At 42.3% G+C, this 15,183-nt stretch overlaps 1 protein-coding gene across 1 annotated transcript; it reads left to right on the top strand.

The window, feature by feature from the left end:
• LOC104779110 lies at positions 10,442–11,633 on the top strand. Its single transcript, XM_010503502.1, has 3 exons — positions 10,442–10,692; positions 10,924–11,408; positions 11,518–11,633. Exons 1-3 carry the CDS (start codon positions 10,442–10,444, stop codon positions 11,631–11,633), a joined length of 852 nt encoding a protein of 283 aa, XP_010501804.1.

The following is a 15,183-nucleotide window of genomic DNA, read 5'->3' as shown; positions in this document are numbered from 1 at the left end:
TTTTGTGATTATCCATCACATACTTCCTCTCTAAGTAACTTAGACTTTAAGTAACTTAGGCTCTAAGTAGTATTTTGTTTTTATCCTTTAACTTCTCTATATATACTTCATTTGCTTCATTGTAAATGAGGATAAGGAGAGAACAATTTTCTTTCACTTACCTCTCATCCCTCTCCCTTTATTATTATAGTGTATATAGTTATACATATATATATATACACATATACATATATAATATAATATTATTATATATTTTTTGCGTTATGTTTTAAAACCAGTATATGAATATTTTTCATATCTTACAAATATATAAAATATCTTTAATATTTATATATTCTACTAATCATAATTATTATAAATTTATTTTTTTGGCATTACTATAGGACATTTGGATCTGCGGGAGATTTAAGACGTGAGATTGTTGAGATTTTTAAAAAGATGCTTGATAGTGTTGAGCTTTTTAAAAAGATGCTTGATAGTCATAACCCGCATGTTAAGGCGTTTAGATCGGCACATAAAAGATTTAATATGGAGGACGGTAGCAAAGGTTTGCGATTAATGTTACCTTTAGAAAGGACTATTGATGCAAGAACTCATAATATTCCTACCAGCAAAGATGTTGCTGCTCTAGTAACCGGAGATTTTACAGCTGATGAGTTGATAAGATAATTGAAGCTGCTGAAAAAGGACATGGAGATCTTGCACAACACGGAAAGAGAATATTTATTCTGTCATCGTTTACAGGTGGAAAGAGATATATGATGCAACATTATCTGGACGCCATGTCGACGATGCTGGTTATCCAATATATAGACGACGAAACAATGGGAGAGTTGTGGAAAAAAGGGGTTTTCAATACGATAATAGTTATGTTATCCCTATAATCGTGATTTGTCTCTCCGTTTTCGTTCTCATATTAATGTTGAGTGGTGCAATCAGACACGTTCAGTCAAGTATTTGTTCAAGTACATCACTAAAGGTCCGGATTATGTTAGAGCCAAAGTAGGAGAATAAGATCAGGAAACTGAAATCAAAAAGTTTTTCAATTGTAGGTAACCGTTTATACAAATTGTCAAACATATTCATATTTTTACTAACTAATTCAAACTTTTTTAGATACGTATCTGCATGTGAGGCCTCTTGGCGAATATTTCCTTTCCCGATTTATTATCGTACTACACCTGTAGAAAAGCTGCCGTTTCATCTTCCAGGACAAGAATTGGCCATTTACAATGAGGATGATCCAATAGAAGATGTCTTGCACCGTACAACGAACATAACTTCTAAATTTTTGGGCTGGATGGAATGCAACAAGATATATCCCAAAGCTAGAGAACTCACATATGCTAAATTTCCATCTAAATTTGTGTGGAATAGGAGAGAAAGACTTTGGAAGCCAAGGTCAGAGAAGGGGAAAAGTTTTGCAATATGCAGGATTACGTATGTACCGCCTTCTGTAGGAAAAGCCTATTACTTGAAAGTTTTGCTTAATAAGATTCTAGGACCAACAAGCTTTAACTATTTAAAAACAGTCAACGGTGTTCTTTATAAGGATTTTCAAGAAACTTGCTATGCATTGGGATTACTGGATGACGATAAGGAATACATTGCGGCTATAAATGAAGCAGGTGAATGGTGTTTTGGGGAATTTTTAAGGAAATTATTTGCGATCCTACTACATACAAAGAGTTCAACTGTTCCTCTTGAAGTTTGGAATATGAAACAACCCTTCTTTTTTTTTTTTTAATAATAATATCAATTCACTAGTGGTCCCATACCCACTAACATCCTAGCAACAATCAACATCAGCGGATAACAAAACAATTCCATAGATCCAACATGAATTCCGAGAATAACAATCCAATAACCAACAATGCAATAAACCAAAAACCAACAATGAAATAACTAACTTCCAACATCCTACAATGTTCTATCAACTCAACACTAGCAACCTAAAAATAGCTAGACCACAATCAATCATGCCTCTAGAACATCCTCCTCCTCATCGCCTTGATTACACGATCACACTTTACCTTTACCTGCACATCACAAACAACAATTGAGATGCGTAAGTATTATCATAAATACTTAGTGAGGTCGTCCTCCCATCTACTAGGTTATACACACAAGCAACTGAGACCCTCGGGTTTAAACAAGCAAACAAACACAAACAATACATGAAACCAGGAAAACAAGTCTCATATGAGACTGGTGTCGACCAACCCTAACTCGGTGTCGATCGACGCTGGCACAGAGTGGTGTCGACCAACGCTATCTCAGTGTCGATCGATGCTGAGTGGTGTTGACCGACACTGCCTCTGCAGACACGAACTGCATGAACACGAACGATGAACCTCCGTTTCAAATCATCTCGAAATCGTCCCAAACTCACCCAAATGCCTCAGGAACCTATGGGAAACCTGAAAACAACAAACCCAAGCAAGCAAACACCACAAATAGACAAAGAACAGCCAAACAAAAGAGATCTCAGGCTTAGATCAACAATGGTCAAGCACTCACCTCTTTTACAGGAAGATTGGAATGAGAAACGGTGGAACCAACACCTTAGGAAGCTTCTCCTTCGTTCCCAATAACAGCTCTCCCTTCCACAGCCACATATCTCTCCAAAAACACCAAGAACAAGACAAAAATCTCTCAACAACACTCTCAACGCTCTCCAACATTTTCTCTCCTTTTTCTCTCTTCTCTCACTCAACGGCGACAAAACAAGACAACCTAAACCCTTAATTCGTTGCTTCTCCTCTTATATACTTGGTTTAGGGGTTTCCAATTGAACCAAGCCGAACCAAACAGCAATTAAAACAAAAAAAATCAAAACTGGAAATGATGGTGTCGATCGACACACCCATGGTGTCAATCGACACTCAGACGACAAATATAATTTATGGTTCACCGATGTTACAATTCTCCCCCACCAACAAGGATTCGTCCTCGAATCCTGCAGCACCGTCCATCCATCAAGGACCTCCGTGCCACCGTCAAGACGGCCCGCACATCGACCGACTGGACTTAAATACCGTCAGCTAAGGTTTCCCGTGCAACTGTCGCAACAGCCCGCACACCTCTGACTGAACCCGGAGGTCTCCCTCTAGTCAATATACTCACATCCAAGACCCTATTTGCTCACAACTCAGTGCTTCCCCCGTCCGTGGTTGCAACGACCGAATCAGGCCGGCTCGCTATCATGCCAGCCGTCCTAAGCTACGACATCCAGGAAGTCACTCACACATACTCCCCCCGCTCTCGGGTCGCAACCCTCGAGACATAACGGCTCACTGCCGAGCCACGGCTCACAGCTACGGTATCCAGGGAGTCCCAAATATCCTGCTCTTGGGTCGTCAACCTAAAGCGCGCTCTCGGATCGTCATCCGGAGTAACATACCACTCCCACTCTCCGGACACAAAGTCCATCGAGCTATCGGTATCACATGAGTTGGGCCTTCACGGCCTTGAGCAAACAAGTCTGATACCCTCGAGTATCTCCCGACTAGATCTGCCTCAACACTTTCCACAAAATTTCCCTTTTTAGAAACTTTCTAACTCAGGAAACTTCCTTTATGTGGAAACTTCCTATTTATGGAAACTTTCCAAAATAATAGAAACCCGAGCTATTTCTCTTTTTCCCATGACAATAACAGTCAAACATAAAGAAAAATACTCATCTTATTAATCTGAAAAAGTCATAATCGGTACAACCCTAACGACAATACATAAGAAAAATAAGATATCACGATCCAATCCATTAACCCGCATCCCGAACACCACCTCATCTTGGTATTTAGTCGCACAACCAACCACCGCTAAGCGACCAAGTATCAAGAGATTCCTGGAATACTCCGTACCCGCTCCAACCACGGACTACAACTTGGACCCGGCTAGACAAGCTCAAGTCGCGACCTGCTTCTCAAACCACTTCTTAAACCTTGCCTTTATCCTCGCCTCGGGCTCCCAAGTCTGCTCCTTTACTCCATCACAGTCCCACAGGACTCTCATCAAAGGAATCTTCTTCTTCCGAAGTTCCTTGACTCTCCTCTCGAGCACCCTCAACGGTCTCGCCTCCAAGGTCATGTTGGGCTGAAGATCCTCAGGAATCTTAGCCAACAACCGATCGCCCTCGTGAAGACACTTCCTCAGCATCAACACATGAAATACTTTGTGGAATGCACGCATAACTTCAGGCAACTCCAGCCGGTATGCCACTCGTCCCACTCGCTCAACCACTCTGAACGGACCCATGTACCTTAGACTCAACTTAGACTCTGACAATGATCTGTTCAGACCCCGCAACATGGCCATCTTGAGGTACACTCTATCACCAACCTGAAACTCAAGATCCTTCCTCCTCTTATCAGCATAGCTCTTCCACCGATCCTGAGCCTCCTTCATGTTCAGCCTCAGAACCTGAATCTTCTCCGATGTCTCCTAAACAAAATCCGCACCATAAATGCTCCTCTCCCCAAACTGAGTCAAGCATAACGGTGTACGACAAGGCTTCCCATACAATGCCTCATTAGGAGCCATACCAATACTCGCCTGGTAGCTGTTGTTGTAAGCAAACTCTACCAAGCTCAGATGATCTGCCCAATGACCACCCCAATCCAACACACACATCCTCAGTAAATCCTCCAAAATCTGGATCGTCCTCTGTGACTGACCGTCTGTCTGAGGATGGTAGACTGTACTCATATGCACCTTCGTGCCCATATCTGCCTGAAACGCCTTCCAGAACACCGAAGTGAACTTGGAATCTCTATCAGACACAATACTAGCGGGCACACCATGCAATCTGACTATCTCTCTCACGTACTTCCTGGCCAAAACTGCTGCTCCATCAGTCTTCTTGATGGCTAGGAAGTGGGAAGACTTAGTCAAGAGGTCCAGAATAACCCAAATCGCATCAAACATCCTCGACATAGGTAATCCCACCATGAAATCCATCGTGATCAAATCCCATTTCCACTCTGTAATGGGCAAACTCTGCAATAAACCACCAGAAACCTGATGTTCCGCCTTCACTAGCTGACATGTGTCACACTTCGCAACCCAATCGGCTACGTCCTTCTTCATCCCGACCCAGTGATAATACCGCCTGAGGTCACGATACATCTTGGTCGCTCCTGGATGAATAGAGAACTTGCTCGAATGAGCCTCTCTCAGTACCTCCTGCCTCAAATCCTCACCCTTGGACACACACACCCGACCATGCACAAGTATAGTACCAATAGCAGAGACCTGATACTCTGAACCTGCTGTCTTAGAGGCACTCACCAGCCCCTCATCACTCTCCTGAGCTAACCGCACTCTACTCAGCAAATCCGCTCGATCAGCTGCCTCTAAACCCAAAGGCTCCTGTGAGTTAGAACACAACCTCAATGCACTAATCTCACCTATCAATACCTCCATATCCTGCTCCTGAGCCGAAGCCGCCCGCTTCCGACTCAAGGCATCTGCAACTAGATTAGCCTTACCAGGATGGTAAGCTATGTCCAGATCATAATCCGCTACTAGCTCCATCCAACGCCTCTGTCTTAAATTCAGCTCTGGCTGAGTAAAAATGTACTTCAAACTCTTGTGATCTGTAAATACCTGTACCTTCCCGCCATACAGATAAAACTTCCAAATCTTCAGAGCAAAAATCACTGCTGCCATCTCCAGATCATGAGTATGGTAATTAGCCTCGTGCTTCCGCGAAGCGTAAGCTATAACCTTCCCCTGCTGCATAAGCACACAACCCAACCCCACTCCAGAAGCATCTGTATACACAACATAGAGCTCGTTCTGCTCATGCAGTGCTAACACCGGAGTGGTAGTCAACATCTGCTTGAGACTTACAAAACTCGCTTCACACTCTGATGACCACACAAATCGGACATCCTTCCCTGTAAGCTTAGTCATCGGCTGTGCCATACTCGCAAATCCTGGAACAAACCTCCTGTAGTAACCTGCTAAGCCCAAAAAACTCCGAATCTTAGTGGCACTCTGAGGCCTTGGCCACTCACTAATGGCATGAATCTTCTCGGGATCCACCGAAACCCCCTCTGCAGAAACAATGTGGCCTAGGAAACCCATCTCACGCTGCCAGAAACTGCACTTACTCAGCTTAGCAAACAACTTCTCCTCCCGCAGCTTCTCTAAAACTGCCCTCAAATGTACTTCATGCTCCTCAGGACTCTTGAAAAATACCAGGATGTCGTCGATGAAAATGATGACTGACACGTCCAGAAACTCATGGAACACGCTGTTCATCAATCTCATAAACGCAGATGGCGTGTTCGTCAAACCAAAAGGCATCACCACAAACACATAATGCCTGTATCTCGTCCTGAAGGCAGTCTTCCTCACATCTGCCTCATGTATCCGAATCTGATGATAACCCGATGCCAAGTCAATCTTGGAGAACCAAGTAGAACCCCTCAACTGATCCAACAACTCATCAATCCTCGGGAGAGGGTACTTGTTCTTCACAGTGACCCGGTTCAAACCCCGGTAGTCGATACACAACCGAAAACTCCTGTCCTTCTTCTTAACGAACAGCACCGGTGCTCTCCATGGTGAACAACTAGGACGGATAAAGTCCTTACTCAATAAATCCTCCAACTGCTTCTTTAGCTCCGCCATCTCTGCTGGATCCATCCTGTAGGGCGCCTTAGACAACGGCATTGTCCCCGGTTCCAACTCTATCGTGAAAGGATCAGACTAAGATGGTGGTAATCCCTACAACAACTGGAACACATCCTCAAACTCCTCCACAACCAGAATACCTCTGACAGAAGACTGCCCCACAGACTACGGCATCGAGATTGTAACCAAACAGGCTTCACGCCCCTTCTCGATCATCCTCCCGGCCTGCATAGACGAGATCACGAGACTCTCCAAAGTCGGTCTCACTCCCTCGAAAACCAACTTCCCTTGTGGGCGCTCAAAGACAACTCTGCCCCTGTAACAGTCCAAATGCACCCTATGACGATGCAACCAATCCATACCCAAAATCACATCATACAACTCCACTGGGCTGATAATCAAATATGCCGGTCTCCACTCTCCCGCAATCAGAATTTCCACATCTCTCGCATGAATGAAGACTCTCAGGAACTTCCCTCCTGCAACCCTGACAACACCCATGCTCTCACCGGGATCTCCACTGATACAAGCGCTCTCCGTTCTCTCTGCGCACTCTGACGTAATGAAGTAATGAGTTGCTCCAGAGTCAAACAAAACGTGGGAAATAAACCCGCCCACCAACACGGTCCCTACACAAACCTCATGTGTTGAGAACCTAACATTCAATAACAAGCAAAACAACAAGCAGAATCTGAACTAATGAATTGACCAAGTTTAAATCTCAGAAGTTATACTTGTGATCGCTCCCGCGATAGTGCCACCGGTCTCCACAGTCGAGTACACCCGCGATGTCAGCTCGATCCAACCCACCGGCTGCGACCCTCAGCCTGCACCGCTGCTACTGCCATCTGCTGCAACTTAGGACAACGAGGCTTGATATGCCCCGTCTCCCTGCAGTAGTAACACACCCGAGTATCTGTCCGTGGCTCCATCACCGCCCGCTGCTCCGTCACTGCCCGCTGCTCACCTCTCTGCGGACAGTTGGTCACCTTGTGGTCCCTGCTACCACACCCAAAGCATCTCGGACAACTGTACCTCGATCTCTGCATATCCTCAAACTTCCGCTTTTGCCCCTGCGCAGGCTTGCCGCCCTTGCTAGGAACATAATGCAGCTGGGACCGTTGTGGCTGCACTAAAGGACTGACCACAACCACCTGTGACCTCAAGTCGTCCTCTATCCCAGCTGCAACCTCCACCAGCTCCGCTCTCGTAATATAGCTCTGCACTCTACACCGAGTCCTCAGATCATCTCGTAGAGCCAACAAAAACCTCCGCACCTGCATACCCCACAAGTCGCTTGAACTCAGCATCCATCTCCCGCAATGTACGGTCACACTGAGTCTACCCCAAGAACCGTGCCTCCATGCGGTCAAGAGCCTCCTGAGGAAAATACTTGGAGTTAAACTCCCTCACAAAATCCTCCCAAGACATATCCCGATGCACCCTACGTGTTGTCACCGACCTCCACCACACACGTGCATCACCTGACAAGTAATGTACTACCAATTCCACCCTAAACTGGTCGGGACACCGTAGCGAACAGAAAAGATCCTCCATCCGCTCCCTCCACTCATCGCTACACTCGGATTCGTACCTCCCGAGAAAGATCCCGCCCCCACTCGCTGCAGCTGCACCATCATCTGCATGTACTGAGTATCCACTACCTCGGCCCTCGGCTGCACACATGGTTGCAAACCTGCCACAGGCGGCACCGCTGGGACCCGCCCACCAACAACTGGCGGCACTACTGGAACCTGCCCACCAACCACTGGCGATACTACCAGAACCTGCTCACCAACCACAGGCGGCACCGCTGCTGGAAGCCGCGCCAAAACCTGAGTTAGCAAGCCCAACAAGACATCCTCCCTGCCTGGAGCACCCTGCTCTGCAGCCCTCACACCCGGGGCATCACCGTGACCAGCACCGGGCCCATTCACCCTGCCGTCACCCAAACCAGCCTGGTCTCCAGCCACACTAGGATGAACCTGCGACTCCGCTATCTCCTCACTGGCCATACTCTGGGTCACACTCACACTGGCCTCGGGAACCTGACCTCGCCCCGACTACGACCACGACCACGAACTCGACCACGCCCGTGACTAACAGCATCCGCACCTCTAACCATCTGTATCACCAAGAACAGAAGGCTAAGCAACAATAACTCTAATTACACAAGATCACAACTCACCGTGGAATCACGAAGTAGGCTCGAAGGGGATGTTCTAGGACCTCATGCCAAACACAATTGACTAAATCACATAATCAACTCTAGCATGAAATCCCAAACAACAACAGTAAAAGCACAGTGGATAACTAAAACCGTAAGGGCTCTGATACCAAAATGAAACAACCCTTTTTTATATATAATAATATCAATTCACTAGTGGTCCCATACCCACTAACATCCTAGCAACAATCAACATCAGTGGATAACAAAACAATTCCATAAATCCAACATGAATTCCAATAATAACAATCCAATAACCAACAATGCAATAAACCAAAAACCAACAATGAAATAACTAACTTCCAACATCCTACAATGTTCTATCAACTCAACACTAGCAGCCTAAAAATAGCTAGACCACAATCAATTAAGCCTCTAGAACATCCTCCTCCTCATCGCCTTGATTCCACGATCACAGTTTACCTTTACCTGCACATCACAAACAACAATTGAGATGCGTAAGTATTATCATAAATACTTAGTGAGGCCGTCCTCCCATCTACTAGGTTATACACACAAGCAACTGAGACCCTCGGGTTTAAGCAAGCAAACAAACACAAACAATACATCAAACCAGGAAAACAAGTCTCGGATGAGACTGGTGTCGATCGACGCTAACTCGATGTTGATCGACGCTGGCACAGAGTGGTGTCGATCGACGCTATCTTGGTGTCGATCGATGCTGAGTGGTGTCGACCGACATCACATTGGTGTCGACCGACACTGCCTCTGCCGACGCAAACTGCACGAACACGAACGATGAACCTCCGTTTCAAATCATCTCGAAACCGTGCCAAACTTACCCAAATGTCTCAGGAACCTATGGGAAACCTGAAAACAACAAACCCAAGCAAGCAAACACCACAAATAGACAAAGAACAGCCAATCACACACCTCTTTTACAGGAAGATTGGAATGAGAAACGGTGGAACCAACACCTTAGGAAGCTTCTCCTTCGTTTCCAATAACAGCTCTCCCTTCCACAGCCACAGATCTTTCCAAAAACACCAAGAACAAGATACAAATCTCTCAAGAACACTCTCAACGCTCTCCAACACTTTCTCTCCTTTTTCTCTCTTCTCTCACTCAACGGCGACAAAACAAGACAACCTAAACCCTTAATTCGTCGCTTCTCCTCTTATATACTTGGTTTAGGGGTTTCCAATTGAACCAAACCGAACCAAACAGCAATTAAAACAAACCAATCAAAATTGGAAATGATGGTGTCGATCGACACACCCATGGTGTTGATCGACACACCCATGGTGTCGATCGACACTCAGACCACAAATATAATTTCTGGTTCGCGGATGTTACAGAATAAAACAAAGGACATCTTGTGTGAGGATATTTTGTTTAAAGAAAGGAGACGCAAAAATGATCCAGGTATATCAAAATGTTATTTTGTTAATTGAATATATTTCATTTTTCGCAAGACAAGATTATAAATAAGTGTTTAACTTTACTGTGGTAGGTCTAATGTTGACATGTGCTCAGATAGAAAATATATGTTTAACTGAAATAGAACTTATGTTGCGATCGAATGGGACGTCTCTTACGGCCTTCGAGAAAATGCCTAAACCAGACGATAGTATAATGAACACAGGTGTAAATAGGCTTATCGCAGATGAAAGAATTTATAAGCCTCATAAACAACAAGAATTGTACGATAAGTTGTTACCAGTGCTAACTGATGAGAAGAGACGTGTTTATGAAGAAATCATTCACTCTGTGAATCACGAAAAAGGTGATATTTTTGTTGTCCATGGTTTTTGTGGTATTGGGAAAACTTTCATGTGGACTATTCTTAGTGCTAATATAAGGTCTAAAGGTAATATTGTTCTGAATGTTGCCTCAAGTGGTATAGCTGCTTTGCTTTTGGAAGGTGGTAGAACGGCTCATTCAAGATTTGATATTCCAATCAATCTTAATGAATATTCTGTGTATTCTATCGATACCGAATCTGATCTTTCAGATTTAATTAGAGAAGCAAAGCTTATAATATGGGACAAGGCTCCAATGATGAACAAGCTTTGTTAATAAACTTTGGATAGGAGTTTGCGAGATATCATGAAGTGTGACCAGACTTTTGGAGGTAAAGTTGTTGTGTTAGGAGGTGATTTTAGACAGATACTACATGTTATTACCGAAGGAGGAAGAGTAGCGACAGTTTTAGCATCTATCAACTCATCTGTTCTTTGGAATAGTTGTAAAGTTATTAAACTTACCGAAAATTTGAGACTTCACAAGGCACGTAATAGTATGGACGCGGGTGCTCTCGCTACTTTTTCAAAGTGGCTTCTTGATATCGGGGATGGCAAAATCAATGAGTCAAATAGTGGGGATGTGGAGATAGAAATTCCGGATGATTTATTTACTAATACAAGTGGAAATCCTATTGAAGCAATAGTTAAAAAAATTTACGGAGAACATTTTGCAAGGAGGACTGATCCAAATTTCTTTAGTGAAAGAGCTATTCTAAGTCCAAGAAATGACGATGTTGATAAGATAAATCAGTTTATGCTTACTAAGCTCCCAGGTATGCAAATTTAATAGAATATGGAATATGGATATGGAAGAAAAAGTTTTTATTTAGAAAAGTATAATATTAAAACATACCTAAAATTCTAATTTTTTCTTAATTACAGGTGAAGAGAGACGATATTGTAGCTCTGATAGTATTGAAACGTCTGATACAAGCGGACATGATAATATGATCTACACTCAGGAAGTCTTAAACAGTATACAAGTTTCTGGATTGTGAAGCCATGTTTTGACGTTGAGAATAGGAGCACCTGTCATGTTGTTAAGGAATATAGATCCTAAGGGAGGTTTGTGTAACGGTAAGAGGCTAATTATTACTCAGATAGCCAATCATGTAATCGAAGCAAGAATCGTGACAGGAAAAAAGGTTGGTGATAGAGTACTTATCCCTAGGATGTATGTTAGTCCACCTGATGCAAAGTTTCCCTTTCGTATGAGGCGACGACAGTTTCCTGTTACCGTGGCGTTTGCAATTACTATAAACAAGAGTCAAGGTCAAACGCTAGAACATGTTAGATTGTTTCTACCGAAACCGGTTTTCACACATGGACAGCTTTATGTCTCCTTCTCTCGAGTCACAACCAGAAAATTGCTAAAGGTGTTAATTACAGATAAAGATGGAATATGTCAAAAAAAACAATTAATGTTGTTTTCAAAGAGATATTGTTTTGGATCTTTAGACTTGAACTTTGTTTTATCTCTTAAAATAACATGATTTTTATGATATTTATAAATCTTTGCTTGCCCCATTATTTACTATATTTTACTTTAACATCTCTCAAATGATAAAAATGCTATGTCAGTAGAATTTAGACTTTCACATTGGATAAAACCATATTCTTAATATCGTCTTATTCTATATTATAAAAGAAGGAATAGAGAAATACATTGTTGATGCTCTAAGAACATATTATTTTAAATTTTCACATTATCAAATTTTATTAGTTTCAACAATGTTGTTTGAAATTATATATTTGTTAGCTATATCTTTAAGGTTATATATCAACAACAAAATTTACGTTTAATCAGTTATTATAAATATAATATTAATTGTTTAAAAAATACTTTATAGTCAAGTAAAGGTAAGACACTAAAATGTTTAACTCTAACATATCTCAAATAATAAGATTGTTATCTCATTAGGATATAAACTTTCAAATTACAGAAAGCCATTTTCCTAATATTTTCTTATTCTATATTATAAAATAAAAATTACACCAAAACATTGTAGATGGTCTAAGACAAAAAAGAAACACAGCTGCTAGCGTTCATGAATCAGAACTCGAACTTTGTTTACATCAGAAAAAACCCGCATATCTTCACCTGTGACTTTGAGGTGTAGATGAGATGTCTTGCTCTGAAACATAAGAGTTAGACCCATTTCTGTAAGTTGTCTATGTTTTCTTTCCGCCAACCCATTTTGTTGTGGTGTGTGTAGAGAAGAAATGTAGTGTTGTATACCAGACTCCTGCAAATGAGTCAAAAATATTTGACTTATGAATTCACCTCCACCATCAGTCTGAAAAATTCCAATTTTTTTTTATAGAAGATTTTCAACAAGAAGCTGATACTTGATGAATATGGAGCAAAAAACTGACTTTCTCTTAAGAGGATAAAACCATCAATATCTTGAAAAGTTTTCAATAAAGACTACATCAAACCTGAATCCTTGATGGAAGAAACAGAAGAAGGACACCAGAGATCACAATGAACTCTCTCTAAGGGTCTAGAAGCATGAAAATCAAAAGAAACAAATGGTAATTTCAAACTCTTCCCTAGCCAACATGATTCACTGATAACTCTCTAATTTATATGTTTTTAGCATCCTTTTTTGTCCATATTTTGCATTGTTCATACCTCTAACTTAGCATTTTTAGGTCATTAACTGTAGGAATTCACTTTTAGACCATAGGTTGTTGCATTTATGCATTTGCATATTTTGGATGAAAACAGGTACTAACGAGCCAAAAATGGGGAAAAACAAGGGCAATCCGAGCATGTACCCGAAGGAGCCATCGAGCTGCAAGAACAAGTCTGAACCCCAACACGATCGAGGAGGATCCGAGAGCATGAAGAACAACCCGAAGATCCACCCGAGGAGTAACCCGACTTCACCCACGTGTACCCCATCGAGTAGACCATCGGGCAGGTTTGGGAAGCTAGGTCAAAAGGGTTTCCATATATAAACCCCCTCCTCTATTAGCTCGCAGGGGAGCACGCCGCAGACCCTCAAACTAGAGAGCGAGAGCTTCTGTGAGAGAACTGAGCGACTCAAACATTTTCCTTTTTGTTTTGCATTTTTGTTTCATAGTTTTTATAGTTTTCTTAGATTTATATCTTGTACTCTTTCTACTCTACTCTATCTTTTAATACAATGCAAGTTTCATTCATTTTCGTTATTTTGTTCCTTATTATCATGTCTGAGTAGTGTAGTAACGTTTCTAGGGATGAGATAGATGATTTTATGTTCTTGATTGGTTAAGATGCCTTAGTTTGATTGTAAATGATTGATAGATTTCCTTCTAGGTTGGTGTTCTTAATGTTGTCAACAGACCGAGAGGTTGAGATTAGATCTAGGGCGTTTCAGCAACCAAGAGGTGTAGATGAGATGCGTAAATTAGCCAATGCTAGAGGTTTACTTGACTCTGAGTAAGGGATTATATGAGTTTGAGTTTACTGACAATAATGAATCATTCTTAATGCATGCTTGTTCATATTGCTAGTGCGAGAGTGTGGTAAGTGATCAAGGTTGATTGTTGCTAGTGCGAGAGTGTGTTGACAAGGTTTTAGAGATTCATTGTCTAGGAAATAATTGCTTGAGGCATGTAAGGCATCTGTACTGGTCCAGAATACTTAGGATTCGATTACCCCATCCTTAGGAGCTTTCGTATTTTATTTGTTTACATTTTCTTTACTTACTCGACCACTTACCCGATCAGGTACACGATAACTTGCATCGATTAATACCTCGAGCTGTTCATATCTCATTTGCTTACTCGATCACCCCACTCGATCATGTACTCGACTGCTTGCATCGAGTACTTAGGTCGTGTGGTTTCTTTGTTTATATTCCTTTCTTTTATTTATTTTAGGACTGTTAGAACAATAACCCTATCTGCTTGGCTTGACTTGTATTGTCTTGATCATATTCTTCCTGCTAGCAATAAACAACCATTTGGATTGATAACCCTTTGTACTACAACAGCATATGGAATTGATACCCTGGGTGAAAACTCAACTATCAGTAAGCTTTTTCCTTTCTCTCTAGCCGACAAGGCTAATAGATGGTTGAAGTCTTTACCTCCTGGATCGCTTACTAGCTGGGAAGGATGCAAGTCAGCCTTTCTAAACCACTTCTACACCAAGTCGTGATCCAACTCTCTTCGCGACAAGCTGCAAAGTTTTCAACAAGGACCGGTCGAAACTTTTTTATGAAGCATGGGAACATTTCAAGGACTATGAACGTGATTGCCCCCATCATGGTTTTGCTCAAGGTAACCTCTTAAGTACTTTCTATAGAGGATTACACCCTAAGTATCAACTATCACTCGACACGGCCAGCAATGAAGATTTTATTACGAAGACTGTTCAAGAAGGACGAGCTCTCATTGACAATCTTGCCGCAAGTAGCAGCAACACTTGCACCGATTTTGATAGAACCATCCGTTCTAGCAATTCCGACTCTAAGGATATTGCTGACCTTAAGAACATGATGAACCAACTTCTAAGGAACCAACAACGTGGAGTAAACTCTTGTGAGAATCTTAACA

Source organism: Camelina sativa, chromosome 3, assembly GCF_000633955.1.
Source record: "Camelina sativa cultivar DH55 chromosome 3, Cs, whole genome shotgun sequence".
NCBI lineage: Eukaryota > Viridiplantae > Streptophyta > Magnoliopsida > Brassicales > Brassicaceae > Camelina > Camelina sativa.
Note: the sequence above shows the minus strand (reverse complement) of the source record. Positions and strands in the feature narration are given on the sequence as shown.